This window comes from Mangifera indica, chromosome 15, assembly GCF_011075055.1.
Source record: "Mangifera indica cultivar Alphonso chromosome 15, CATAS_Mindica_2.1, whole genome shotgun sequence".
In the NCBI taxonomy this organism is placed as follows: Eukaryota; Viridiplantae; Streptophyta; class Magnoliopsida; order Sapindales; family Anacardiaceae; genus Mangifera; species Mangifera indica.
In genome coordinates this window covers 13,801,798-13,829,676 of record NC_058151.1, presented here as the reverse complement: position 1 = coordinate 13,829,676, position 27,879 = coordinate 13,801,798, and the positions used below count along the sequence as shown (strand labels likewise).

Below are 27,879 nucleotides of genomic sequence, written 5' to 3'. Positions count from 1 at the left end.
TGTATAAATGATTGAGCATTAATGAATATAAATAAATGAATATGTGATTAGGGTTGGAGTAGACTTGAAGTCACTAGGTCCTAGTTGTGAGTTTGGCTTGATCAAGTTAAACCTAAGTTGGGATAACCTTAGCGCGAGTTTGAGTTAGGTCAGCTCACATACAATAAATCAACAAAAAGTGATTGATAATTTCATCTTCTCCATTGATTTTTCATCTTTTTCAATGACTTTTTCACTTCATCACCGATTTTTTTTTCCTTGGCAACCCTTCTTATTATTTTTTGGTGCTTTCCGACATCTTATAGGGCCACATCATTGCCAATTTGAATTGGATTTTGGATTCAAATTGGCATTTATGTTTGGTTTGGCTCAAATCCGAGCCTTTGTATAATCGTATGATTGAATAATTTTAAATTATAGATAAAAATAAACAATTATATTACTACTTCACATAATGATCCATACCATTCCGTATATTACGAATACTCTGAATAATTAACTTGTAACTGTCATCACAGCATAGATTTTCTTAGAACTGTAAAAAATTATCTTCATATATGTCATATACCTGGAGAGTGCCTTTACAGGCACTAGGAGCCTCCATTTTCCGGATGAAATCTTCCTCTTGGCAAAACCGACATTCGGCTTTCCGGCCTAGCACCTCTTCTTCATCTGGCAATTCAAAGTAATCGTCTATGACAACCGAAACCAAATCAGACTGCTTCATATGTTGCTTGGAGCTACCTTCTCCTAAGGCACTGCAACATCACCATGACGAGGAGAACCATACTTTGACACCATTGATTCCAGCTTTGATGGTGCCACAAGGTGGTCGCCGTTCGGATCAGAATTCATTCTTCCAACCTGGATATCAAAAAACAGATGAACATGCACTAGATGAAACACTAGATCATAAACATGCACTATGAAGCAACAAAATGAGACTTGATAATGAGATATCAAACATAAAAACGATTAAAGTTGAATAAAAGTAAAATATAAAAAAATAAGTAAGAAATAATAAAATTTAAAAGGGATATATGTAAAATTTTAATAATTATATTGATATTTTTTTATATATATTAAATTTAAAAAAAAGTCAAAGCCAAGGGATCAGTTAACCCCCTAGACCCTCTGCTTTGCCACTAATCATGAGAGATTCTTCCATTTAAACATCTTGGGATAATGTATAAAAAATATGAACTGATCAAGCTCCAAAATGAGATTTAGAGATGAATTTGATGAAAGTTATTTGACTCAAGATAGATTTTTTTGTCTATTTAGTAATACTGGTATCTCACAGATGATGTTATTCATCCATTGACAACCCTCTAATAATATTATGTACTGATTTAAACGAATTTGAATTGGGTATTATAAATTTGATATAAAATCTGCTTGAAAGAACCCCTAGGTTTGATACAAAGATTACCATGGAGGTCTAATCAATTGAACAAGTAATGCATTGCATGCAAGAACTCCATGAACACCTTTGAATTGAAGAAGCATACAAATACAAATGAAGTGTCAAAACAATCAAAACAGTTTGAAAAGTGAATGAACAAGAGAGCTAGAGTAGTAATACTTATCAGTTGTCTTCTTTCTTCTTCTTCTCTTGGATTAATGTTTTTGTATGCGGGCAGATTAATGGAGCTTGAGACTGTCTTATATATCAGAGTTGAATTAAGAATGTAACTGAAGGTGTGAGATTATGACACGTAATAGGGGCTAACTGGGGCTGTTTCTGCCTCATAGTTACCCTTTCGGAAGCTCTTTCTTCTGGCTAATGTTGCGGTTATGCCTCTTTGGAACTTTCCTTTGTGAATTCTCCCTTGTGTCTCCTCTATCATCTCATATAAGTAACCCAGTGGGCGTCGAAACAAATTCAATCTACTCTCGATTCGTATTCTAATAATAAAAATACTAATTTGTATATTAACAATGATTCAAAAACACTCAAATATACATTGATATTTTTACATGAATTTATGATGAAATAATAAACTACCATCCAAAAAGCTTTTTCTTGATTATATAATTTTTATTGGGCAAAATGGCTTGAAAATGATAGAATTGCCTTAAAAATGCATTTATTTTTTTACCTAATTAAAAAAAAAAAGAAAATGAAGTAGTTAAACTTATGCTTAAAATAAATTTATCGGATTTTTTTCTCGTAAACTAGTTTGTCATATTGAAAAACAAAAATATATTGTAATACAACAAACTCATTAATAAGATTCTCGAATGCGGAAAAAATTTTAAATACTTGAGTCACGACAATAATTTACTTTTTTACATTAATAATGATAATTAGACACGAAAGTTAGATTTACTAATTGTTGTATGCATTAAGATTATCCAAAACTCATTATAATTAAAGAAATCTTTCAAAATGCAAAATCAAATCTCATTTCTTTCCGAAATTGCAGATTTGAGTAGATTTTGCTATAAATGTAGTCAAGATTTCAATTGAATAAAAGAAATCCATTTTATAGTAACTATTTATTTATCTATTTAATTTAAATAAAAAGGAATGGGTCTGAATCCTGGCAAACTAAGCCCACAAAAATAATGGGCCTGAGCCCATATACGTGAAGACCATTAACGGCCCATATGCCACTCCTTTTAAACTTTTGATCAAGATTTCGTTTTCCCGCCAAAAACCGCCCCCCAAATTTTAAAACGAAACAAATATAGAGGGATTTTTTTTAGTTGCTTTTCTATTCCACTGAAGGGTGGCTGAGTTGACTCGTGAAAACGGCGATGGGATCGGCAGATGACTCAGTTCGCGAGAGAACTGGGAAACGGCCCAGACTCTTCATCAAAGAAATGGTTATGCGGAACTTCAAATCTTACGCTGGTGAACAGCGAGTCGGTCCTTTCCACAAGGTTAGCGCTAGCACGTTTTGTTTCTGTAGACTCTAAGAGGAAAATTTCAGGTCAAATTGATTTGTGCCATCAAAACTGAGTGATTAGTAAAGTTGTGGTTCTGTTTGGTTGCCGAGAAAATCTATTTGAATTATTAGTAAAGGCGTTTCGTTTAAGGTATGGTTCTGTTTGGCTGCCGAGAAAAGAAATTGAGGTTGTGTTGAATCTTGTCGATTGATTTGAATTATCAGTAAGGTGTTTCGTTCATGTTATTTAATTCAAAGCCGGGTTCGGTTTGTCTGCCGAGAAAATTTGTAGAAATTAAATGCAAAATTGAGGTCATACTGAGCTGAGTTAACAAATGTGTCTTTCGTTTATATTTTTTAAATGTAAATAGTTAGCTCTATATGCTCAGTTAAGCGGACAATTGAAAGGTCATTGATTTTCCTATATTGTCTTTCTCCGTTTCTCAGCAGCCAAACGGGGCATTTGGGAATTGAACATCCGTCTTCCTGTTACAAAAACAAATAAACGCACAAGTTTGGTTGTATATTCTTATTATTAGTATTACAGGCACTGAGTTATGTCACTACTTATTCTTTTTATTTGTTTTTGGTTGGTGTTAGAGTTTTTCTGCAGTGGTTGGACCGAATGGGAGTGGAAAGAGCAATGTGATAGATGCGATGCTTTTTGTATTTGGGAAAAGAGCCAAGCAGGTTTCCTACACGGACATACTTTATGTTGTGTTTTCGAATGTTTTTCTCGTCTTTATTGGCAAAATAATGTTGCACTAATACAGGATTAAGATTATGTTTTTGATTGTGCAGATGAGGCTTAACAAAGTTTCAGAGCTTATTCATAATTCCACAAATCATCAGAATCTAGATAGTGCTGGTGTTTCTGTTCAGTTTCAGGAAATTGTTGATTTGGTAATATATCTAGTCTTTCTTAATTGGTTGCTCTTAATTGTTCATTTGGTTGCTATTATGCAATTGATTCTGTTGTTTGTGAGGCTTGACTGAGCTTAGCTGTCTTTTTGCTGTGGCATTCAATAGAAAGAATGCTAAAATTTAGATGTGAAATCTTAGTGTTTTCATTTGCAGTCATCAAGAAAGTTTTGAAGTAACTTACCAATTTAAGTTTTCTGATGTGAGTGTTTTTGCAAACACAGGATGATGGAACATATGAGGCTGTCCCTGGAAGTGATTTTGTAATTACCCGTATTGCTTTCCGTGATAACTCCTCTAAGTATTACATTAATGATCGCCCAAGTAATTTTACTGAAGTTACTAAGAAACTGAAAGGGAAAGGGGTTGACCTGGACAACAACCGTTTCCTGATTCTTCAGGTACAGAATTGCTGAGTAGTATTTCTATTTTGAGTCAGAAAGTTGTTTTACTAGTCTATAGACTTTAGTTTTCTGTTTTTATCAGGGTGAAGTGGAACAGATTTCATTGATGAAGCCAAAAGCTCAAGGGCCACATGATGAGGGCTTTCTTGAATATCTTGAAGACATCATTGGAACTAACAAATACGTTGAGAAAATAGATGAGTCTTATAAGGAGTGAGTACTTTTCCTGCAGGCTAATTTGTAGAAAGTTTACCCTCTACAAGCTTTCATCATTCATTAATACTTGGAAAACAAACATGATGTGCATTAATTTTTTCGGAGTACTAGGAAAACTTAGCTTTTGTTTTCATGGTAAATAAATGCTGCTATTAAAAGCTCAGAAAAAAAGAGAGGATAGTTTACCATGGAAATAGGTGTTATATTAGTAGAAAATGCAGAAAATACTTAAGAATGTTTGAATTGAAACATCTAGTACATATTCTGCTCTTAATTACAACTAGATGGTATGTAAGGCTTCAAATATGAATTCTATATATTTTGGACTTTGGTTACAGATGGCCTAAAATTTTTTCACTACAAGAATGTTGAAAGGAAAATTTGATCTTTCTCTGTTATTATATAATGTCATATGTCTCACAATCTGTGTATTTTGTTCTTATTCTCTTATAGACTTGAATCTCTCAATGAGAAGCGATCTGGTGTTGTTCAAATGGTTAAGTTAGCAGAGAAAGATAGAGATAGCTTGGAGGTATGTATGTGTTTTTGTGAATTTGTACTTCATGTTTGCAAATGTTCAACCAAACTCTCAATGTATTCTGATGGAACAGGATGTGAAGAATGAAGCAGAAGCCTCTATGCTGAAAGAGTTGTTGCTCTTAAAATGGCAAGAGAAAGCCACAAACTTGGCGTCTGAAGATACTAGTCAGAAAATGGTTGATCTGCAGGAAAAAGTGTCCAAATTAGAAGAAAATCTTAAAAATGAAAGGTAATTTTCATCCTCACAAGTGTTGGGAAACATAGTGCTTTTACCACTGAAAACTTCATGTAATGAAGTTTTTGACATCTCATTCTAGGGAGAAAATCCAAGATAACAATAAAACACTCAAGGAGCTAGAATTTGTGCACAATAAATATATGAAGAGACAAGAGGTTAGCATTACTTTCCATCCGCTGTCAAAATAATTACTTGAAGTAATTGTTGCCCTGCTTCAGATGCTTAATATGTCATTTACTGAAGGGGAGTTTGCATTTATAAATCTTATGTCATTCTGTTGATTTCACTAAATTTTTTTTGTGTTTATCAGAATAATGAAGTTTTATTCTTTCCTTGAACATTAGGAGCTTGATAAAGATCTTAGAGTTTGTAAGGAAGAGTTTAAAGAGTTCGAAAGGCAGGATGTTAAATATCGGGAAGATTTGAAACACATGAAGCAAAAGATCAAGAAACTTGAAGATAAACTTGAAAAGGTAATGGAAAAAGGATGACTTATTGGGATTGTATAAATACTGAATCTTACTTTGGCTTGCACTGGCAGGATTCTTCAAAGATTGATGACTTAACAAAGGACTGTGAGAACTCAACAAACCTGATCCCAAAACTTGAAGATAGCATTCCAAATCTGCAAAAGCTTTTAGCAGAGGAAGAGAAGATCCTGGAGGAGATTAAGGAGAATGCCAAAGGTACTTTTACTGATATTTTTTGCTGTAACTTTACGATTTTTCAAGTGTTACAGCGTTGCTGATTCTAGTTTTAAATATGATACTGAATGTCAACCTTTACAACTGTAATGCATATTTTTCTTACATATACATTTCATAAAAAAATTTCGTTTAGTCTATGTTAATCCAAGAGATTTCAATCCCCATTTTTATTTTGCAACCTTTGGGTGGTTAATAGTGAGTTTGCTTAAATCAGGTTTTTAAATGTACTATCATATCTGTTAAACTTTACTTGATGCTCGAGTTGTTTGGATACCATGTGTTAGTATAGTTCAAATTTTAAGTTTAATTTATTGTATTAGGCTTTTGGTTTTTTCATATTCAATTTCTAAGGTACGATGTATCATGCAAAATGTATGGTTAATGGTTTCAGTAGCAACACTTTTATGGTTCATATGATGCATACTTTGCATTAGAACTGCATTATGTTATGATTTCTTTGTTTTCCAAATTTCCATTGTTGACATCTTGTAGACAGTGTGCATCTAATCTACTTAATTTTGATTTACTGACAAGCAGATGAAGCTGAGAAGTACCGCTCTGAGCTCACAACAGTTCGTGCAAAATTAGAACCTTGGGAAAAAGAGTTGATTGTACACAAGGGAAAACTTGAAGTTGCATGTACTGAAAACAAACTACTAAGTGATAAGGTGTGCTGGTGTATTATTTGTGAATTTTTAACTAATATTAAAAAAGTTATGAAGAACTAAAGGAGGGGATAAGTACAGATAATTGAATGGATGTTCCTTATGACTGTTTAGCATGAAGCTGCTTGTGTAGCTTTTGAAGATGCTCAAAAGCAAATGGATGACATATTGAAAAGGATCAACACTAAGAATGCAACCATTGCAAATATGCAAAGTGATTTAGAAAAGAACAAGCTTGAAGCATTGGAGGCTCGAAAAGTGGAACAAGTTAGTCTTTTTATGATAATAATTTGAATATACGATTTCTTTTTAGTTTGTTCTGTTGCTATGATGGGGTACATGAAACACTTGAGTCTTTTGCAGGATTGCATTAAGGAACAAGAAGCACTTATTCCTCTTGAACAAGCAGCAAGACAGAAACTTGCTGAACTCAAGTCTGTAATGGATTCTGAAAAGAGTCAGGGGTCAGTTTTAAAAGCAATTCTGCAAGCTAAGGAGTCCAATCAAATCCAGGGAATAAATGGCCGAATGGGTGATTTAGGTGCAATTGATGGTGAGCATTCTTTGCTGTAATTGCTGTACAGTCTTCGCTAATGTTTCCTGTGTGTTCATATTCTATATTATAGATCTTGACTTTTTAAGTTCAAGATGTCAAATTGAATTACCCGGATAGTAGTTTGGTCCAGTTCAATCTTTAATGCATCTGGATTCCCACAATTTCTTGTTTGTACAGAGTGATATATAAATTTAGGTTAATCAAAGTTGAGATTCTCATGGAAATTATGCTAGTTGTAGTTTCTAATCATGATTCTGAACTTACTGCCTTTTTAATTTGATTGTTGGTGCACATGCGTTGCTCAAGTTATTGGATTTTTTCCTGATTTTGTCTTTGCAGCAAAATATGATATTGCTGTATCAACAGCATGCCCCGGACTTGATTACATTGTGGTAGAAACAATCGATGCAGCACAAGCATGTGTTGAACTGCTCCGGAGGGAGAAACTTGGTGTTGCAACATTCATGATATTGGTATTAATTCTTTTTTTTTTAAAGGGAAATTCTTGCATAATTATCTGCCAACAGTTACATTAATTTATTATCACACAGATGAGGTTGTAAATCTGCCAAACTATTGGTTGTTACAGTTATACAATTCTGTATTCATAGAATTGTTTCCTTCTGTTTCCTGAACTTTGAATTACTTACGCATGAATGAAGTCGTAAAAACTATATGGCGTACTAAGGAATGTATTGTGTAGAAGAATGAATTGATTGAACAAGCATTGCATATGTAGAAAAGATAATTTCAGCAGTGATGAAAAGGTGACAAAATTCATAAATTATAGGATCTCTAGATTAGTAATTCATTAAGTTTGGCAACTAAAATGTTCTCACAGCAAGTGGTTAAGCATTAGAACTGTAATACATAGACCTATGAATTAATTTTTTTTGTTTTTTCATACAGGAGAAACAAGTCCACCTTTTGCCTAAGTTAAAGGAGAATGTAAGCACTCCAGAGGGAGTTCCACGTCTCTTTGACTTAATTAAAGTTCGGGATGAAAGAATGAAACTTGCTTTCTATGCCGCACTTGGAAATACTGTTGTAGTGAAGGATCTTGATCAGGTAGAATATTAGTTCACACACAAACTCACATGTTAAAAGTTAATTTTGGTTTGGTTTGGTTTGTTAATTGCTTTTCTTCTCCAATTTAGGCCACACGCATTGCATATGGCGGAAACAAAGAATTTCGACGAGTGGTAACCCTGGATGGAGCCCTTTTTGAAAAATCTGGAACTATGAGTGGCGGGGGAAGTAAGCCACGTGGAGGTAAGATGGGGACGTCCATTCGACCCACCAGCGTGTCTGCTGAAGCTATTGCAAGTGCTGAGATGGAACTGTCCTCTATGGTTGAGAAATTAAATAGCATTCGCCATAGAATTTCTGATGCCGTGAGGAATTACCAAGCCTCAGAAAAAGAAGTTGCACTCTTGGAGATGGAGTTAGCCAAAAGCCAGAAAGAGGTTTAGTTCAGTTATTTGATCAACCATGATTTATTTTGGTTATATATTAAAGTGGATTTGATACTATTCATATATTTTTTTCCTATCAAATAGATTGAAAGTTTAAGAACGCAATATGGTTATCTTGAAAAACAACTTGGATCCTTGGAGGCTGCATCAAAACCAAAGAAGGATGAGACTGATAGACTTGAGGAACTCAAGAACATTATTTCTGCAGAAGAAGCAGAGATTGATAAACTTATACAGGGCTCTAAAAAGCTGAAGGAGAAGGTGGGTATGGGAATTCATAGAATCAAGATATGTAAAAAAATCCTTTCTAGTTTGATTACTCAATTCGCTGGATATTCTTTCTTTGGGCTGTTTCAGGCTTTGGAGCTTCAAAGCAAAATAGAAAACGCTGGTGGTGAAAAGCTGAAAGCACAAAAGGAAAAGGTCTCTAAGATCCAGTCGGTAAGTTATTCTCTACTTAAAGCTTCTTATTATGGTAAATGTAGCGCATATTGATTTATTCGTCACACTCAGGATATTGACAAAAATAACACTGAGATCAACCGTCATAAAGTTCTTAGAGAGACCGGACAGAAAATGATAAAGAAGCTGACGAAGGGGATTGAAGATGCCAGGAAGGAGAAAGATCGGCTTACAGAAGAGAAGGAAAAAATGCGAGAAATTTTTAAAGAAATAGAACAGAAGGCCTTTACTGTTCAAGAGAATTATAAAAATACACAGAAGGTTTAACCATTTTTCTTTTTTTTATCCCTTTTAGTAATTTGATACAAGGATTGGTTCTGTTGTTGTTATGTGATTGTTTTTCATCTTTTCTACAGTTGATTGACCAACATAAAGATGTGTTGGATAACGCGAAGAGGGATTATGAAAAAGTGAAGAAAATTGTGGATGAGTTGCGTGCATCAGAGGTACAGTGTGAATAAATTCATATGTTTGTTTCTTCTTTTAGTTTTTGGTTCTTGCTTGTTTCCGTAATGTTAACATTTTGCTTATAACACAGGTTGATGCTGATTATAAATTACAAGACCTGAAAAGATCATATAAAGAACTAGAAATGAAGGGCAAGGGTTATAATAAGCGACTTAATGACTTGCAGATGGCTATTGTGAAGCATTTGGAACAGTATGTTGGTTTGTTTGATATTAAATATGGTGACGGTTTATTTTTTACTTTGGAGCATGCTTGACGTTGTATGTCATTCGTTGTAGAATTCAGAAAGATTTAGTGGACCCTGAAAAGCTTCAAGCTACCCTGACAGATGGGACTCCAACTGAGGCCTGTGACCTAAAAAGGGCACTTGAAATGGTAGCATTGTTGGAAGCACAACTGAAAGAGATGAATCCAAATCTTGATTCAATATCAGAGTATGGATTATCTAGTTTGTTTCCTATCCAAAAAAAAAAAAATCTCTAGCTTAATTAAAATGTTTCCATTTTTTTGTATTTTCCTTGTATCTCTATTAAAACTACCCTTTTTATAGGTATCGGAGAAAAGTTTCATTGTATAATGAACGTGTGGAGGATCTTACCACAATCACTCAACAACGTGATGATATAAAAAAACAGTATGATGAATGGAGAAAGAGAAGGCATGGATTCTGTACATACTATATTTGCCTTTACATACTCGTTTTTCTCCTTGTTTGAAAGGGATCATTTCTTACTCAGTTGAATGTTATCACTTAATCTTAGGTTGGATGAATTCATGGCTGGATTTAATGCAATATCTTTAAAGTTGAAGGAAATGTATCAGGTTTGGAACTCTCTCTCTTTCTCCCATTACAATTTTTCTTCTGTTGACATGTCAGTTTCTATATAAAATCATTTGACTATCTATTTAATAGATTTTAGTCAAATATAGAATTGGTGACATTGCTGGCAGTTTACAAACTCCACTACTGCTTTTGCTGAAGTCTTTTTGGATGTTTCTTGCTCATTGCAATAAATTAGGCTTTCTCAACTTTTTTTCTGGAGTCAGGCTCAGTTTTTACCCCCAGTGTGTCTGCTTATTCCTATTAATGTTTGTAACTTGTCTATTTAATGAGCTTGCTGCAGATGATCACTCTGGGAGGTGATGCTGAACTTGAACTGGTAGACTCTCTGGATCCTTTCTCAGAGGGTGTTGTTTTCAGCGTAAGGCCGCCTAAAAAGAGCTGGAAGAATATTGCAAATTTATCCGGTGGCGAAAAGGTTACCTCTGATCTTGTTCTCTCTATTAATTGTTTTAGTGCTTTTTTTTTTTAGTGTCAGCATGACTGTCCATAATCCAGAACTTTTACATCTAACATTGATGCCTTAACCGTTCAGACTCTCAGCTCATTAGCTCTCGTTTTTGCACTTCATCACTACAAGCCTACCCCGCTTTATGTAATGGACGAAATTGATGCAGCTCTAGGTACATTTCTCAGAGTCAACCGAGTCAATTTTTTTGTTTCATAAAATTATCTTCTGTTTACTCTGTGGCCTCTCTTTACTAGTATGGTTCATATGGTGTTGCAGACTTCAAGAATGTTTCAATCGTTGGTCATTATGTGAAGGACCGAACAAAGGATGCTCAATTCATAATTATAAGGTTTGTTAGATATCTTTCTTGATTATGTAACAGACATTATATATGCTCAAACTTGTTTTTTACATTATGTAAAATACACCTGCAGCCTGAGGAACAACATGTTTGAGTTGGCGGATCGACTCGTTGGAATCTATAAAACTGATAATTGCACCAAGAGCATTACCATCAACCCAGGAAGTTTCACAGTGTGCGAAAATGCAGCTGCTTGAAGCATTTTGCAAGTTTCTTCTGATACAAAATTGTGGAATGGCAACTTGCCATCATCTTTGTATAAGCTCAACTTCCAACTATGTGGAAGCTTATGATTATTACTCACGTAGAGACATGTAGTTGTTATATATAATATATATGATCGACATTGATTTTATTTATCTAAATCATGTAATTTTGCCTAGAGGGTGAAGGTAAGTGTAAGGACGCATTATTGATGTTGAAGGATTAATATTGCTTTTGAATTCTTTGAATCCCTTATTTAAGATTTTGTTTATTCTAAGGATTTGCAAATTTGAATGTTCTGTAGAGGTATTGTAGTTCAGAAAGTGTTCGGATAATTGGTATGTCCTCGTTTAAGACTTTCTAACTAGTTCTTGCATTCATATTTGATATTGTTTTCTGCATAATAGCAAGCTTATTTTATTTCTCGATTTCAGCTGGTCGGCACAGTATATTACAAGAGCCATACACATTACACAGAATTGTCAAGGACAAATTCAAACTCAACATGCAGGTGAGTGACAATGCCCTCTACTTTTTAGAGTTGATATTTTCAAACAACATTAAGAGGGTCTCCGTTTGAAAGCTGTCTATCAGTGCCACTACGCTTCATTTTGCCAAGTTTGAATGAAGACGAAGGTGTTTGAGCAGACTTATCAGTCTGCCTAATAAGGTTATAACTCCATGATGCCATAACTGTTCCTATAACTGGCCCCAGAAAATACACCCAGAGTCCCTTATAGTATGAACTAGCAATTGCTGGTCCTATTGTCCTTGCCGGGTTCATTGATCCACCGGATACTGGCCTGAGGATCACTCCATAACTTAATAGTTTCCATAATCTCAAATCTTTTTGCCTTTCATTTTGTTCAGTTGTTCATTTGTTCCAGGATTTGGTTTCAAGTCAGATTTGAATCAAGTTATTTAGAAATGGCCAAAAGACTTATTCCCACCAGGTTATAGTGAAAACCCAAAGTAATTTCTATTAACTTTTGAAAATCTAAATATCTATTCATCTATGAATTTTGACAGTTATAATTAAGGATAAAATAATTATTCAGAGATTTTTATTTAAATAAAGAAAAATTGATTTCTTTTTTAACTTTTTAATTTTAAAAATTAATTGTTTTTCCTCTAGTTTAAATGATGATTTTATTTCTGATTGTAACAAACAAAACTAATGGAGGGATGAGTATTTGAGTTTTTAAAAGTTAACGGAGGTCGTATGGGTTTTCATTATACCTTGGGTGGGAATAAGTAATTTGACCTTTAGAAATTGCTTACCCCGCTAAGATAGATGTTATGCACACTGCAGAACCGACTGCAACACCTGCAAGCTCTCCTGTCTGCAAGATGAAAACAGTTAATCAGAACTCTTGTGAATTCTATACTATACATAAAAATTCTTTTGAAAATATTGAATCAAAACGGGAGTTTTGGTATTTTACAGCTTTGGCATCAGTTGAAACAGCTGAGGCAACGAACATCATAGAAAATGTTACAACTATTTCCATGATCAGAGCTTGGAGGTTTGTTCCTGAAGGTGATGTTGTGCCAAGCTGTGTGATTGGGTGCAGTAGTTCTCTCAACGTCATTGCAGCTGAAATTGCCCCGGTAAACTGTGCTGCTGCATAAAATGGCACCTGCAAAAAATAAGATAGACGTTCAATATTGTTTTATGAACTGCTTTTATAAAAGTAAATACTGAAATTGAATTTTGCATGCTCTAAGTCGGGGATGGGTCAATTGAAATGGGTCCATTTTCATTATTGACCGTAGAACCTGAACTGAACTGGGGGTTGGGGCACATTACTGAAACAGTAGGCCTACATGAAATAATGGGCAACAATAATTCATATATTACTTATATTTCAGTACAAATTTTTATGACGAGATATTTTTGAATTAGAGGTCAAATAATTTTTAATTATATAATGACATTTTAATATTTATATTTGTATTTATATCTATTGTTAGCCAGTGAATATAATTTTTTATTTATAAAATGAAAATAATTTATCATATAACAATAAGAAAACCTTTGATATTTTTTGTACCATTCAACTCTTAAGAATCCTACAAATTTTAGACTTGTCCATTATTGATCCCTATCATGTTTCGCTTGGCTACATGTTCATATTGTTCTAGATCACACATATATACTTTCACAAAAGCTATTCTTAATAATAATATAAATCCGATTAATTATTAGTTATTTGTATAGCACTTTTAGCACTAACATATGAGTATTATTAGACTGATGTGATGTGGGTCGTGTGATTTTTTAAATTATATAATTATATAATAATATATTAATTATTTTTATATTTTATTAATCATTGGTTAATATATTTAGTATTATTTTATATATTTGTGCGTTCTCATGTAATATTTTTTTCCATTTAAAATGGGTCTATTAGTGGTTTCAAAGAGAAAACATGTGAAATGTGACATATTGTTTGATTTTGATTATGAATAGTAGCTTTCATTTTTGCATATTATGTCTTCTAAAAATCTCATTCTGTGGTGACCAGGCAAGGTCGGTTAGCAAATCGCGAGGCTCAGACCATGCCACCTCATGGGCTATAGCTATGGCTTGTGGTCCAATAGACCCACCTGTAATTGAATATCATGTGCCTGGCACCATATGTATTACATGCAAGGCAACACAATATTACATTAAATTTTCACCTATGAAACCTAAAAATAATCAATTTTGTTTATTCAGTTCATGCTTTTAAATTATTAATTTTATGCATCTATTGCCATGAAAAATGCCTGGAAATGTCAGAAACTAAGCCATTGAATTGTACATACTTGTTTCCAGGGAAAGTGCCCGCCGGCTGCAAAACCTGTAGTCACAGCAGGGTTCATGTGGGCACCGGAGATGTGGCCAACTGCATAGATCATCACAGTCACAATGAGGCCACCGGCCACCGACGCCCCCAGCTGCGAAACTTTCCGTTCATCACTCCCACTCAGAGCCGCTGATCCACATGTCATAAACACCAACAGGTACGTGGCTATAATCTCTGCGAACACCTGCACATATTACTCTAAACTCTTCATTATGCATGTGGGTTTAAAAGTTTTTTTTTATATATGTATATATTCATGTATATATATATATATATATATATATATATATATATATATATATATATATATATATATATATATATATATTCATATTTTTGGTGGAGATATATATACCTTAGTGAGAAAACCCGGTGGGTAATTTTTGTGCCAAAGTAGGGAGAGGTTGAGTTTGTGAGATTGAGGGTTTTCTGGAAAAGCAACCTCATCATGGTTTGTCTGGTTGAGATTTGGACCCGTTGTGGCCATTTCTCTGGGCTGAAATAAAGAAGCAAAGTATAGAATATGAATGAGGATATTGAAGGAGGGAGATGGCATGATTTATTTGCTGGAAAGGTGACATATTTATAGTGGAGGGTTCACTCAATTATATGGGTTGGGTGGATCTGTTTCGAACACATGAGTTAACTTTGAGTTAGAGTTTTAATTTAATAATTTGAGTTAAAACTGACTTATTTATTTATTTAATGATATTATTTATCTTGTTAATGATATTGTTAATTTATCTGACAATACTATCAACTGATAATAATATATACTAACTCTAACAAATCAAACTCAAATTAAGTATATATTCAATTCAAACTCAAACAAATCTCAAAGTCGGTTGGCTCGAACCCAGATTTATTCATTTTTAACCCTCAAGATGTAGGTGAAAAGAGCATCCAATTTTAAAAGTATTAGATACCAAAGGGCCGGTCCATCTTTTTACTTATTTTTTTAATTAAATATTATGTATGATAAAGATCTACACACGAATGGAATTTCTTATCTTAAATCACAATTATATTATTCTATTATCATCATAAGCAACTATTAATGAGTTAATAAAACTGTATATGTATACTATACATAATTTTATATATAGATAATAATATATTATTATATGATTAAATATTATTTTATTTTAAATTTAAAATTATCAAATCATATAATAATGTATTATTATTTATATATATTATTTATACACATAATATTATTTTTATTGTTTATGAAATTTTTTTTGCCGTACCAAATAATTTACGGATTTAATCGAATCCAATCAAACCAAAACTTTAGATTTAAAATTAGTCTTGACTCGATCAAAGATTCGATTCTTAAGTTCCCCAAGTAGTTAATTAGTAATATCGACATCGTATACATCTTAAAATGAGTTTCTTATATACATATATGAATTAAATAAATATTGAACATTATCTTGAGCCTCCCAACCTGCCAATCGTAGGTTGAAGTCTTTCTTATACTTAAACTTTATATTGACTGAATCTTTGTAGGACCAAATTAGGCTAAATTTTAATTGGGTTTATGGGAACCCGTGACCCATCTCCATCAGAAAGGCCTCACCAATTTCTACTAGAAATGCCTACTCCCACTAGCATAATTCAATTTCGCTGTCATTCCACATACGCCTCTCAATTTTTCACCACTAAGTTTTGTATTGCGTCTGTATTATTAAACTTAGACCATACTCAAGTCACAAATGTTAAATCACGCCTGTATTTATTATAGGGAATATTATGTAATGTCGTACCAGTTTGTATAAATCAAATTATATAAACCATTTATATGTATAACATAATCATTTATAATAATACCAATGAAACAAATTTGTCAACGGAATCTATTATTAGGACAACTTGCTATTAGAATTTGAATAATGTTAGCATCAGATGAGATGGATGTATCGAATATTCGCCCCATAAATTATTTATATAAATGTATTATATAACTTGAACAAATGATAATTATTAATAAATATAAATAAACTGATATATCATTATATAATTGAATAATTTAATTTGATTTAGTAGTTGAGTTTGTTGAAATCAAACCCAAACATATTTGATGATTCAGGGGGCTTCTTAAGGCCCAAAAACACATGAGCCCCAAACTTCTTATGAAGAATAATGACTAACATAATTTTATGTTTTTATAATTTGTTTTTTTTGAGAAAAAAAGGGAAAATTTTGGTGGGATTTCAGTAGAAACTTCATAAAAATATTTAGCGAATATAATAATAATAATATAAGATAGTAAAAAAGAAAAAAAAAATTGGCTGTAAGTGACCAATATTTCAAGATTCAACCATTGCAAATTGGTACCAACACCTATCTCTATCACTCTGGCTTCAATATTCCATTTGGTTAAAGATTCAAGAGGTCCATGAAACCAATTTTAAAGTGCTTTTCAGTGAAGCCGATCCTCGCACTGACAAAATTTTCAGCATTCTCCCACTATATATGACACTTGTGTGGTTCACATTATAAGCTTCATATTTCTATGTTATTTAATCCAAACTGGTTTGTATGAACTAACTAGAAATGGTAGTGAGGCACTAGGGGATAGAGAAAGAACAATTTTTCAAATTGGGCACCATGGGAAGGCCAACTGACTAATTTTAGGTTAGCGAAAATCAATGTTTTCATACTTGAATTAGACATTAATTAGTCAATTGGGTTATGATTAGAGTAACAGATAGTCAAACTTACTAAAGGAAAAATAATCAAACATTATAACAATATTCAATTGAATAGAATTATGGCCAATGAATGTGGCGCACTTTCCTTATAAGATGAACATGAGACCACAGTGCTTTTAAACGTTGGCTTGCATTATTTGGTCCAACTTGGTTTCAAAAGACTAGTACAAATATAATTGCCTGTACCCGCTTGGGTTTAGGTCTACTGTGTCTATGTAGTTTGATTACTAGAGTAGGTTCTTTAATTCTAATAAACATTAACCCATATAAAAACAAAATAGATAGTTTACTCATATATACAAGAAAAAAAAGATGGTAATTCACTCTCATTTAGCTCTTCTCCCTTTAAAAAATATTCTTTCCATACCTACCATTGGTAAAATAGTTAGTTTTGGTGTGTGGAGCAAGAGGACTTGTTCGGCTACATATTCCTGTAAATGAATTTAAGTGCACATATCAACATTTTTTTAATATGTCTATATTGAAGTAGAAAATTCAGTCAATAAGTTGTTAGATTTGTTATATTAGGATTTATTATCTTGGTAATCAGACTCCATCTTAAAAAGACGGTCAACCTTGGCCAAATGAGATTCTTTATTAGAAAAATTTATTCAAGAGTTAAGATTTGTTTAGAAGTCATTAGTTTTAAAACGTATTTTGATATAAAGCTAGCCCATGATCCATCAAGCTCCAAGACTTCAAGTTCCACCAACATTACCCAAGCCCATGTTCCGTCTTCATACCAATCGACCCTACACTTGTCATTGGGTGCAATATGATCACTTGGACCAAGCTTAATGACTAAGCCCAATGAAGTTACTTATGTGTTTAATTATGTATTAGTTTAAGCAAGTTTTAGTCTAATAATATATTTTGTTATGTTAAACCTTATTAGTCTTGTATTAGTTTACCTTGGGAAAGCACATGACAAAGCCAAATCAAGTTGGTGCTTGTTCATTGAGGAACTAGTTTCTTTTATCTTCTCTCCCTTGACAAGAGATCGATGGTGGATTTGCCTTTGGTCGGTGATTCTATTTTTAGTCATAGGTATGTTTTTGGTCAATTATTATTATTTTTTAATCCTTTCTCTCTTAACTAGAGTTTGGTGGTGGAATCTCTTGGTCATTTAGCTCCATTATTATTTCTCTTGTGAGTGGAGATTGGTGGTGGATCTCCCTTGGCCGGTGGTGCATCCTTTAAACCTTGGTCAAATATCAATATATCAAACTTGTTTTCTTATTTTTTTGCTTGGTCGAACTTGTCCAAGTAATTTGTATAAGATTTGACATTTAACTCACCTAGAACCTAGTCTATAATTGAATGAAAACCGCATCATATTTACTAATATTTGAATGGTTAAAATGTCAACTAAAACATTCCGGTCAAATAGTTTAGTTTATTGTCAAGATATTATCTACATTAAACATACAGTCAATCAATATAATATAACACCGTTAGACAATTCTCACAGTAATAAAATATGAAAGAGATGTTGGTTTTATATGATATCTCACATTACTTGAGGATTGATGTAAACACAACATTAATTAAATAGTTTATGAGCTTATAAACGGGGAGGATGCATTTAACCGACTGAGATGTTATGCCAACTATTGGACCAAAAACTCAGAGAGGATTAAATCATCCTCTCGTTTGGTGCGCGAATATTGTCCCATTATTGTAGCAAGTTTCTGGTCAATAATTGAAGCCAAACCAAATTATTGAAAACAGCCCTGGAAAAGTGAAATCTGATAGAAAGAAAAAGGAAAATAAAGAATCTAAGCGTGCAACATGATTTTCAACTAGTGCTTGAAAAATTGATGAATCGACGACAACCTGCATGCAAAATCGTGGTGTATAGGAGCTTCTTCTAAAGCAAGAAAAAATAAAAAATGCATCAATTATTAGACAAAAAATAAACAAGCATTCGATCCATACGATTAAAGTTTTTACTTTATGAATTTTTATTTATGTTCACGTACATGTGTATACCACAAGCTTTTGCCCCTTGGTCCAATGTCTTTCCTTTCAAGTTTCAAACCATGATAGTAAAATTTTAAATTATATCGTGTATTAAAAACTTAATTTTTTGTATTATGTATCGAGTATTGAATAATACAATTTTTAAAAAATAAAATAAAAAATAATTAAAAATTTAATGGACAAATTACATTTTAGAAAATATCGTAAATATTTTTGAAAATTTAAAAATTTTCATATATACCTTTATTATATTATAATTTTTTTTTAAAATTGTATCGATCCGTATTAATAATATATATTATATCGTATAATACGTATAGTATCATATGATACGTATATTATATCATATTAATTCAATATACTTTATGATGTATATCGTTTTCCACAAGAAAGAAAAAAATAATCACTTGATGACGTTTGTATATGTAATATTATTGTTTTTATTTTTCATATATTCTTTTTTTTCCTTGGTTGTTCTTTCATTTCCTTTTCTAATATGTTCAGTAGTAGTTTACATTACAATTTATGTTAATACACGATCAAATTTCTTGATTGAACTCACAAAAATGACACCATCTATATGTGGCTTTAACCAAAGTGTGGTTAGATTTAGAAGAAACAAGCGATTTTCTTTGCTCCACATTTTAAATAACATGGCCTGGTGCATTCTTGTTCTCTTCTGAACCCTAATGGGGAAACAAATGAATTCCTATATCTACCTTCTACATTTTATAGAAGTCAATTGAATCTTATAATCTGAAATATATAGCAGCACTAGCATATCCCATGTTAAAAGCATCTTGCTCTGGAATTATATCCCTAATTTTTCAACATATGAACACATTCAAAAACTGTGTGTGTGTGTTGTGCAGATATAATGGTCTAAGATTTTGTAGTGAACAAACAAAACTTTTATTTATTGACAATTATATATTTTTACTTTTGTCTTTTGAGATGATCTTGTCAATCAGGTTGTTATGAATGTAATTAATAATTGCAATAGAGGAAGGAAAATTAAAGAAACAGAAATGAAAGTCTAGAAAAGTAATTGGGAAAGTGATTATACTTTAATTGAAAGAGAAAGTTCCAATTACATTAAACGCATTCCCACAACTTTTGCAAAAGTGAAAAAATCCACCTTATATAACAATGATTATCTCTTATATTATTTTATTGTTTGTCCCCTCTTTTTCAACTTAAGAGAGCTTGTACTAACTATTTTATAATTGGCCAAAAGACTTATTCCCACCCAAGGTTCGATTCATTCACAAAATTTCACCAATAAAATTTCAAAAACTTAAATACCCATTATTTTATTAAAATTCTTTGTTAGGATGACATTGTATAAATTTGTGCATGTCATACAGATCTATGCAGCATCCAATCATCTGTGCATCATTCGGTCAATACACAAATCTATGTGATATTACAAAGATCTATGTAACATCGTTTGAACATTTTGATAAGATTTTGGGTGGTTTTTGTGTTAGAAAACCACTGAGGAGGGAGAGAGGGTGTCGATGGTAAGGTTGATGACACATCATAGTGAATCGCCAGAACAAATAATAACCAAAAAAAGAGAATACATTTTTTGGAGTGTAAGTGCAATGTTTTAAACTTTGAGAAGGTGGTGATAACCCTAAATGATGAGGGTGAAAAAGTAACTTTTTAAAACTAAATTAGGAAAAAAATGATTAATTTTCAAAATTAAGGTAGGAAAATGAGATATACTTTACTTTCTCTAAATAAAATCATTAAATGACATTTTACTTTTGACACTAACAACAAAATTTAATAGATAGATAAATATTTAAATTTTTAAAATTTTGTGGATAGAAGTTTGCGAATAAACTAAACATTGGGTAAGAATAAATCTTTTGTTCTTTATTATAGGATTAACCTATATAAAAAAATAAATTTGTGTATTATCATTCAATCATATGATAATACATTAACATTTATGTTTGTATCAATTATTAGTATTGAAGTATTATTGTTTTTAATATTTTGGGATAAAATTTAAAGAAGTCTTTCTATATATGGATCGCTCTCGTAACACTTTAATTAAGATAACATTGCAATTCGGTGTATTAGTAAATATATGTGTTACTTAAAAAAATGTAAAAAATAAAAAATAAAAAAGTTCAATTTAATTACATTATATATAAAATCTAATTTGTGACAAAATTTTCCTTGGTTGCTTAAGATATTATTTAGCAGGCACATTTATCTAGCCTTAATTTTCATGTTCGGCACAAGGTATTATAATTTATGACTCTTGACATTCTTCAAAAAAAAATATTTTTTTTATTCTTGTGTAACAATTTATTTGTATTTAGATCAAAATTATAATAAACCTGAAATATCTAACATAAAATCTACAAAATTAGAGAATCCATGTCCCTAATTTTAATCATTAATACATAAGCATACCAAACATAATAATGGATATAAATAAACTCCGAAGAGTATAAATAAACTTACGTAGATGATTATGAATTAAAAATTAATAAATAATTAGACTATTTAATCAATTTATTTATCCTCGATAACACCTATTATTACCAAATTTAGCATTAAATCCTACTCATGGTGGCCAGTTATACAACAACTATTTCTTGTACAAATTAGTTATATAAGATTGGTTTTTGGTGTACAAATTGGTTAAACAAGATTATATGTTATACATATTATTGTGAACTCTATAAACAATAATATATTCTCAAACGATTAATCTTTATGAGAGATTGATTACGGATAGTGATTTATTGAAGTACGTCAAGACTTTTATATAAAAACATAATAATCGATTAAATTGTTTGAACGTTTTTAATTATCGTTTTGAATTATAAAACTTAAAACCCGATTATACATCAAGTATGATGTAGATGTTTAGGTTATCTTATCAAATACAAAGTTTAAAGCCTTAATTATATTAGACTTACATGAGGGTGTCAATTATTAGGGTTTAACAAAGAAAGAAACAACATCCCACCTTACATAAAGTTGCGAGAAAAACTAGTTTAGTTTTAATACAAATCTTACTTGAGTGACGTCTCTCTGTGGTTAGCCTTGACCCTTTTGATTGTATATCTTGATCCTTTATCAGTATCCATCCACCCAAAAGATTCGCCATTGATTAATAATAATAATAATAATTTTCTGTCAGTGTCTTCTTCATCTTCTTTATAATCACCACATCTTCTTCATAATCATCAGGAAGACTAATGAACAAGATGAACATGCGCACCTGTTATCACTTAATGAGGCTCTCATTGTGCATCATATTATTGATGTGACAAAACGAGAAGCTCCTGGAGAATGTTGAGGCTAATATTCACCCTGAGAATTCTGGCAATTCTGCTTTCTTCAGGACTTGTTTCAGTGGACTCAATGTCTTTTCAGGTTCTTTCTTTTATATTTTTTCTCTTTTAATCTTGTTTTTGAGATTAGTCATCTGATAGGGCCCATTGACATCTACAGTTTTGGAATTAATTTTGAGTACGGCTCTTAATTTTTTAATCAAATTATCCTTAGTGCACATATCTCTCATCTAATTGCTGCTGAGATTTGTATTTTCTAAGGTATCAAAGAGAAACAAATTCTGCAATTAACTTTCAAGAATATTTGCAGCTGAAACAAAAATTTCAAAAGGAAAGGAAAAAATAATCGGAAATTAAGATTTGATTCAACTACATAGAGTCCAAAAGTTTTGGACAAATTCATTTTTTTAATAATTTTTTACTTTGACATTTTTATTGTGATCTTCAGTGACCTTTAAAAATTTTTTTTCGGAAACTTATTGCCAATTGAACAATAGTTCACATGACTCTTATTCGAATTCGATTCAAATATCCATTATTCGTTAGAAATAAAACAGCAAATTATTGTGAAGCAATGTATAGCTCCCTTGTGCTATAGTGATGGTATGAATTGTCAACTTCAAAGGTTTGTCATTTGCTGCAAAAAGTTAAACCTGAAAAGCCTTCACTAGAAACTCCTTGGTTGCTTCTCCATAACTCCATTATCGAATGTTTGTTTGTCATTTTGATTGTTGAAAGATCACTAGAATTGTTGCTTTCATTTGTCATATTATTCTGGAAGAATTAGTGTCGTATAGCCAGCTTGAATTTCCAGGAAATTACAAACATCTTATGAATCATAAAAGCCTTCAAGCATCTTGAACTCGTGTCAAGATGCGCCAAAAGCTAAACCAGAAGAGATTGTAAACACCAGTAAAAAATTATTGACTTGATGATTGCAATAAATCTTTGCTGAGTCATACCTTGGGAAGCTAAAATCTCAAAAAAAAAAAAAAAAGTAGCCAAAATGTGACGATTTGGTGCTCATGCTGGTTCATTTGGATTTGTGGCTCTGGTGGTCTCAGACACTGTGATATGTTTATCCTTTGTGGTCTCTGATGGTGGTGACTGAAAGACATTCTTTCCGAAAAACCATAATGAAAGAAAAAAAAAAAGTCTCAGTGATGAACTCCTGCTCAAAATCGTTCAAAATGTTCTGTTCCAAATTCATGGAGTAGTATGTGGCAAGGAAGTTGCGTGGACTGGTTTTCTACTAGTTAACACTTCATATATATTACGGAATTTGTCACATCATATATTGCATTTGGTTTCTGGTGACCTTCTTCTCCTTTTCTGATTAATGGCTGCGCTCATGTTTTTATCTGGAGGGCAATAATTGATAAATGGGTTTTCTCATGAGGCTAATCAGTGATAAGAAAGAGAGTTATCTACTTCTCCTTCTCCCCTAGTTATGTAATTCCTATTAATATATATTTGACATTTCATATTACTGGAGAATGATAAGTGAGGTGGTGATCTTTTAAACAAGTGTTACAAGTTAATATTGAAAGACAAAATAATACATTTTTTGTTCTATTTGTTCACTTTTTTTACGAAACTTAGTGTTCTAGCCGAAGGTCATCTCACTACAGCTTTAAGGCCATGTGAAATAGTTCACCAATGTCATAGGAAGACAAATACAGTCGCTTTAATATCATATGTAACATTTTGATTCAAAAACCCATTTATTATTAAGATATCATTTATTTTAAATACATAATAAATATCCAAAAACCCATTTATTATTAAAATATTATTTATTTTAGTTATATAATAAATATAACACTCTCAGATAAATTTTATATCGTCATAGCATAAGAAAAATCATATCATATCACTTTGAGATGATAAAACATGACTACTTATATAACATATAAGTTTTCACACTATTATAATACGTTTTAGATTGTAAAATCTAAAAAAAAAAAATTGTATCAGATTATGTGTTCAAAACAAACGGAACTATTGGATCATAACATTGCATCATCTTCCCAAATGAATAAAAATATAAATAATTTGGAAAAAAATGATATGCAAGTTTGAGTAAGGAGGATGCATTCTAACTTCCAAGATTTAAGATGACAAAGAAAATTTGAGTTGTATCAAATCAGGTGGGGATCATTGTCTCTTATACACCTATACGTTTTTTATTTTTTAAGTTGGTAGCCAATTATTTAATTCCTGTGATCCCTTCCGTTTGAAATGATACTTCTTTCGATTCATATATCAACAAAATCTAATAAATCAATATATTTCAAGGGGGATGTTCAAATAACAAAAAGGTATGAGTTTGAAGCCTCTGTCAAACTCAACTTTTTCTTTACTTTATATTAGAGTTAGATTCAAACTAAACTTGTTTGAGTTTAAGTTCATTTTGAATAAGTTAACTTTAAACAAGATTGAGTCTGACAATTTAATACTTTTAAACTCAAACTTTAAGGGTGTTTAGCTTATTAAATTTTTGAATTTGAAAAATTCAATATAAAATAATATTATTTTAACAAAAATATATTAAAATGATGTCGTTTTAATATTAAATCTAATTTTTAAAACAAACTTTAATTTGAATTTAAATTCCATTTAAATCTAATCTTATTTGATATAATAATTTTGAAATTGATTATTTAATTTAAAATTTTTACCCTATCTCAACAGAGAGGGCCGAAAGCCAAAAAAACAAATGTGATCAACATGTTTCAGGAAGATTTTTCCACATTTACACGGTAGTCAACATAATTGGGCCAACACGGCTACATTTCTCTGTGCCGATGCCAAATTAAAGAGAAAATCATGAACAACTTTCTCAATGAAAACATGGTTCTAATTCAATGCATGCATTTCTCCTGTCATTTTTTTTAATGAATATTCAAAGAGACAGGAGCCAAGGGTAGACAATTGCCCACCATGTCCGTTGTCTGCTGGTAAATTAATGACAATAAATGAGAGCAATTCACTGAAGGCCAAATGTCTATGTACCACCCACGGTTTGCTAAACGACAAATTCTTATCTTTTATTTGTCAAAAAGTCATATTATCATCCGCCATTCAATGTGATTGATAAATTCTATTTGATTTTTTTGAAAATTTTTGTTTTATCCTGTTTTTAAAATTATGAAATTATTACCAATACTTAATATAAATATTAAATTATTAATATATCTTTACCATCAAATATATTTAAAAAATATTAAAACTTTAACAAATTTTAAATATTATCACTTACACCCCTAACCCCAAAAATTTTCAATTTTCAACTTTTATCAGAGTTTATTGAGCTGCAAATATAGGATGCACTCTTGACATTGACAAAATTGGATAATATGTCTAAATTTATGAACAGACCTTTTAAGTTCAGGATTTACAAGGCAATGACAAAAATGAATTCACATGACAGTGCATATAAATTTAAAAGGAAATGTATATGAATTTATAGTTCAAATATAAACAGTTTTTGGTATGCATGAAATGATAAATGATTCATTTGAATTATTATATTTGATTTGAATACGTAATCTGCTTTTGGTTTTTACAATTCAAAATAGATATCAATCTTTTGTTAGCATCCCAAATAATATGGAATATTCATACATACTTAATATCTCCCATGTGGGGGTTATCTAAGGCATTGCAATTCGAGTGGCAGTGTAGGACCATGCAGAGACACGCTATGACCCATCGTCTCCAGGACCATGCAGTTCAGGACAATAATGTTTTATATATAGAGGCAGGTAACTTCAAATCCATCTCAAAAGTCCAATAAGCAAATCTGGGCGGCTGAGTTCAGCCCTTCTAACTTATCTACTAGGGTTAGTTTTCCTTTTGTTTTGCCTCTCAGAACTCTTTAGAGCTCTCTCTCTTTTCTTTCTGTGAGTCATGACATCCAAGGAGACCATGGAACATGATGGCTCATCCTTGACAGTCCGTCTGATTGCTGATGATGAGAAGCAACATGGGCTTGGGCGAAAACTCGAGGAGATAGAATCAAACCATGATAGTCCTAGAGCAGGCTCCACCTCTTTCTTCAAGACTTGTTTCCATGGACTCAATGCTTTGTCAGGTTCATAAGAATTAAGAACATATCTCTATATTCCTATCAGGAGTATAAAAGGACTCAAATTTTTTAACATTTTTTCTTGTAGAAGTTGTTTTTGAGAGCGAACTGTTAAGTTTATTTTTTTGGTTTTCAGGAATTGGGATACTTTCAACCCCATATGCACTAGCCTCAGGAGGGTGGTGGAGCTTGGCCCTCCTGTTGATTATTGCCACTGCAGCATTTTACTCAGGCTTGTTGATTCAAAGATGCATGGATGCAGAATCAGGTATCAGAACCTATCCTGACATAGGTGAAAAAGCATTTGGCAAGAAAGGGAGACTAGTGGTATCCATTTTCATGAATGTGGAGCTCTACTTGGTGGCAACAGGTTTCCTGATCCTGGAAGGAGACAACTTGATAAACTTGTTCCCAAACATGAAGCTTGAAGTTGGAGGGTTCATTCTTGGTGGAAAACAAAGCTTTGTGATGATTGTTGCCCTTATTATCTTGCCTACTGTTTGGCTAGATAATCTTAGCTTGCTTTCATATATTTCTGCTAGTGGGGTTTTAGCTTCTGCTGTGACTCTTGGATCAATCTTCTGGACTGGTGCTTTTGATGGAGTTGGATTCAAACATAAAGGAACTCCTCTTAATTGGAGTGGCATCCCTACTGCTGTCAGCCTGTATGCCTTCTGCTATTGTGCTCATCCTGTCTTTCCAACTCTTTACTCTTCATTAAAAAACAAGCGCCAGTTCTCAAATGTAAGTAAAAAGTTTACTTTCAAATTTCAATTCATTGTGTTTATGAGTTTACTTATAACTCTAAATTTTCTGATTGCAGGTTCTGCTTGTGTGCTTTTTCCTGTGTACATTCATCTATGCATCAATGGCGATTTTGGGGTACATGATGTTTGGCTCTGGGGTTCAATCACAAGTAACATTAAACCTTCCAACCAACAGACTCAGCTCAAGTGTGGCAATCTACACAACCCTTGTCAATCCAATTTCCAAATATGCATTGATGTTTACACCAATTGTGAATGCCACCAAAAGCTGCTTGCCAAGCCTCTACAGCAAGAAACCTTATAGCCTTTTTATCAGCACCAGTTTGGTACTGAGCACTGTAATTGTAGCCCTTGTTGTGCCTTTGTTCGGATATCTGATGTCACTGGTAGGAGCATTTTTGAGTGTCTCGGCTTCCATTATTCTGCCATGCTTATGTTACCTGAAGATCTCAGGACTTTACAGGAGATGCGGATGTGAAATGGTGGTCATTGTGAGTATTATACTAATGGGTGTTGCAGTTGCCATTATTGGTACTTACACATCTCTTGTACAAATAATTGGCCATTTATGAATGCCAAACTTCTATGTAATAATGGAATTTTCTCAGTTCTGTAATTTTTCCATTCACTTGAAAAGTATGTAATTTTCCAGCTCGGTAATATTTGTACGGACTACAACTTGAGTGAAGCATACTATTGACCTACCAGTGCAAAGAAGGGGACCATTTCAGTAGAAAAGTC

At 32.3% G+C, this 27,879-nt stretch overlaps 3 protein-coding genes across 3 annotated transcripts; 2 read left to right on the top strand and 1 right to left on the bottom strand.

The window, feature by feature from the left end:
• Nucleotides 1-2,715: 2,715 nt before the first annotated feature.
• LOC123198389 (structural maintenance of chromosomes protein 4) lies at nucleotides 2,716-11,644 on the top strand. Its single transcript, XM_044613090.1, has 28 exons — nucleotides 2,716-2,889; nucleotides 3,495-3,584; nucleotides 3,696-3,797; nucleotides 4,040-4,216; nucleotides 4,302-4,432; nucleotides 4,889-4,967; nucleotides 5,047-5,204; nucleotides 5,293-5,368; nucleotides 5,558-5,686; nucleotides 5,755-5,899; nucleotides 6,458-6,588; nucleotides 6,700-6,852; nucleotides 6,949-7,138; nucleotides 7,481-7,614; nucleotides 8,051-8,209; nucleotides 8,299-8,607; nucleotides 8,701-8,877; nucleotides 8,974-9,057; nucleotides 9,130-9,339; nucleotides 9,435-9,524; nucleotides 9,617-9,738; nucleotides 9,825-9,980; nucleotides 10,097-10,204; nucleotides 10,308-10,368; nucleotides 10,671-10,805; nucleotides 10,923-11,010; nucleotides 11,115-11,187; nucleotides 11,273-11,644. The coding sequence occupies exons 1-28, from the start codon at nucleotides 2,764-2,766 to the stop codon at nucleotides 11,394-11,396; spliced, it is 3,717 nt and encodes a 1,238-aa protein (XP_044469025.1). The 5' UTR covers nucleotides 2,716-2,763; the 3' UTR covers nucleotides 11,397-11,644.
• Nucleotides 11,645-11,792: 148 nt separating this feature from the next.
• Nucleotides 11,793-14,831, bottom strand: LOC123198390 (aquaporin NIP2-2-like). The gene is made up of 5 exons (XM_044613091.1): nucleotides 14,614-14,831; nucleotides 14,218-14,442; nucleotides 12,849-13,043; nucleotides 12,685-12,746; nucleotides 11,793-12,206 (listed from the first exon to the last, which is right to left on the bottom strand). The coding sequence occupies exons 1-5, from the start codon at nucleotides 14,812-14,814 to the stop codon at nucleotides 11,954-11,956; spliced, it is 936 nt and encodes a 311-aa protein (XP_044469026.1). The 5' UTR covers nucleotides 14,815-14,831; the 3' UTR covers nucleotides 11,793-11,953.
• An 11,213-nt stretch (nucleotides 14,832-26,044) lies between these two features.
• On the top strand, nucleotides 26,045-27,845 carry LOC123197410 (amino acid transporter AVT1I-like). Its single transcript, XM_044611710.1, has 3 exons — nucleotides 26,045-26,377; nucleotides 26,508-27,115; nucleotides 27,195-27,845. The coding sequence occupies exons 1-3, from the start codon at nucleotides 26,194-26,196 to the stop codon at nucleotides 27,708-27,710; spliced, it is 1,308 nt and encodes a 435-aa protein (XP_044467645.1). The 5' UTR covers nucleotides 26,045-26,193; the 3' UTR covers nucleotides 27,711-27,845.
• Nucleotides 27,846-27,879: the final 34 nt, after the last annotated feature.

Excerpts from the sequence above, each read along its gene's own strand:
- LOC123198389 (XM_044613090.1), top strand. The coding sequence starts at position 2,764 with ATGGGATCGGCAGATGACTCAGTTCGCGAGAGAACTGGGAAACGGCCC. Across the intron at positions 8,878-8,973 it reads CTAAAAAGCTGAAGGAGAAG|GCTTTGGAGCTTCAAAGCAA; the intron begins GTGGGTATGGGA and ends GGGCTGTTTCAG. Across the intron at positions 10,205-10,307 it reads GATGAATGGAGAAAGAGAAG|GTTGGATGAATTCATGGCTG; the intron begins GCATGGATTCTG and ends ACTTAATCTTAG.
- LOC123198390 (XM_044613091.1), bottom strand. The coding sequence starts at position 14,814 with ATGCCATCTCCCTCCTTCAATATCCTCATTCATATTCTATACTTTGCT. Across the intron at positions 14,443-14,613 it reads CACCGGGTTTTCTCACTAAG|GTGTTCGCAGAGATTATAGC; the intron begins GTATATATATCT and ends TAATATGTGCAG. Across the intron at positions 13,044-14,217 it reads GGCACTTTCCCTGGAAACAA|GTGCCATTTTATGCAGCAGC; the intron begins GTATGTACAATT and ends TATTTTTTGCAG.
- LOC123197410 (XM_044611710.1), top strand. The coding sequence starts at position 26,194 with ATGACATCCAAGGAGACCATGGAACATGATGGCTCATCCTTGACAGTC. Across the intron at positions 26,378-26,507 it reads TGGACTCAATGCTTTGTCAG|GAATTGGGATACTTTCAACC; the intron begins GTTCATAAGAAT and ends TTTGGTTTTCAG. Across the intron at positions 27,116-27,194 it reads ACAAGCGCCAGTTCTCAAAT|GTTCTGCTTGTGTGCTTTTT; the intron begins GTAAGTAAAAAG and ends TTCTGATTGCAG.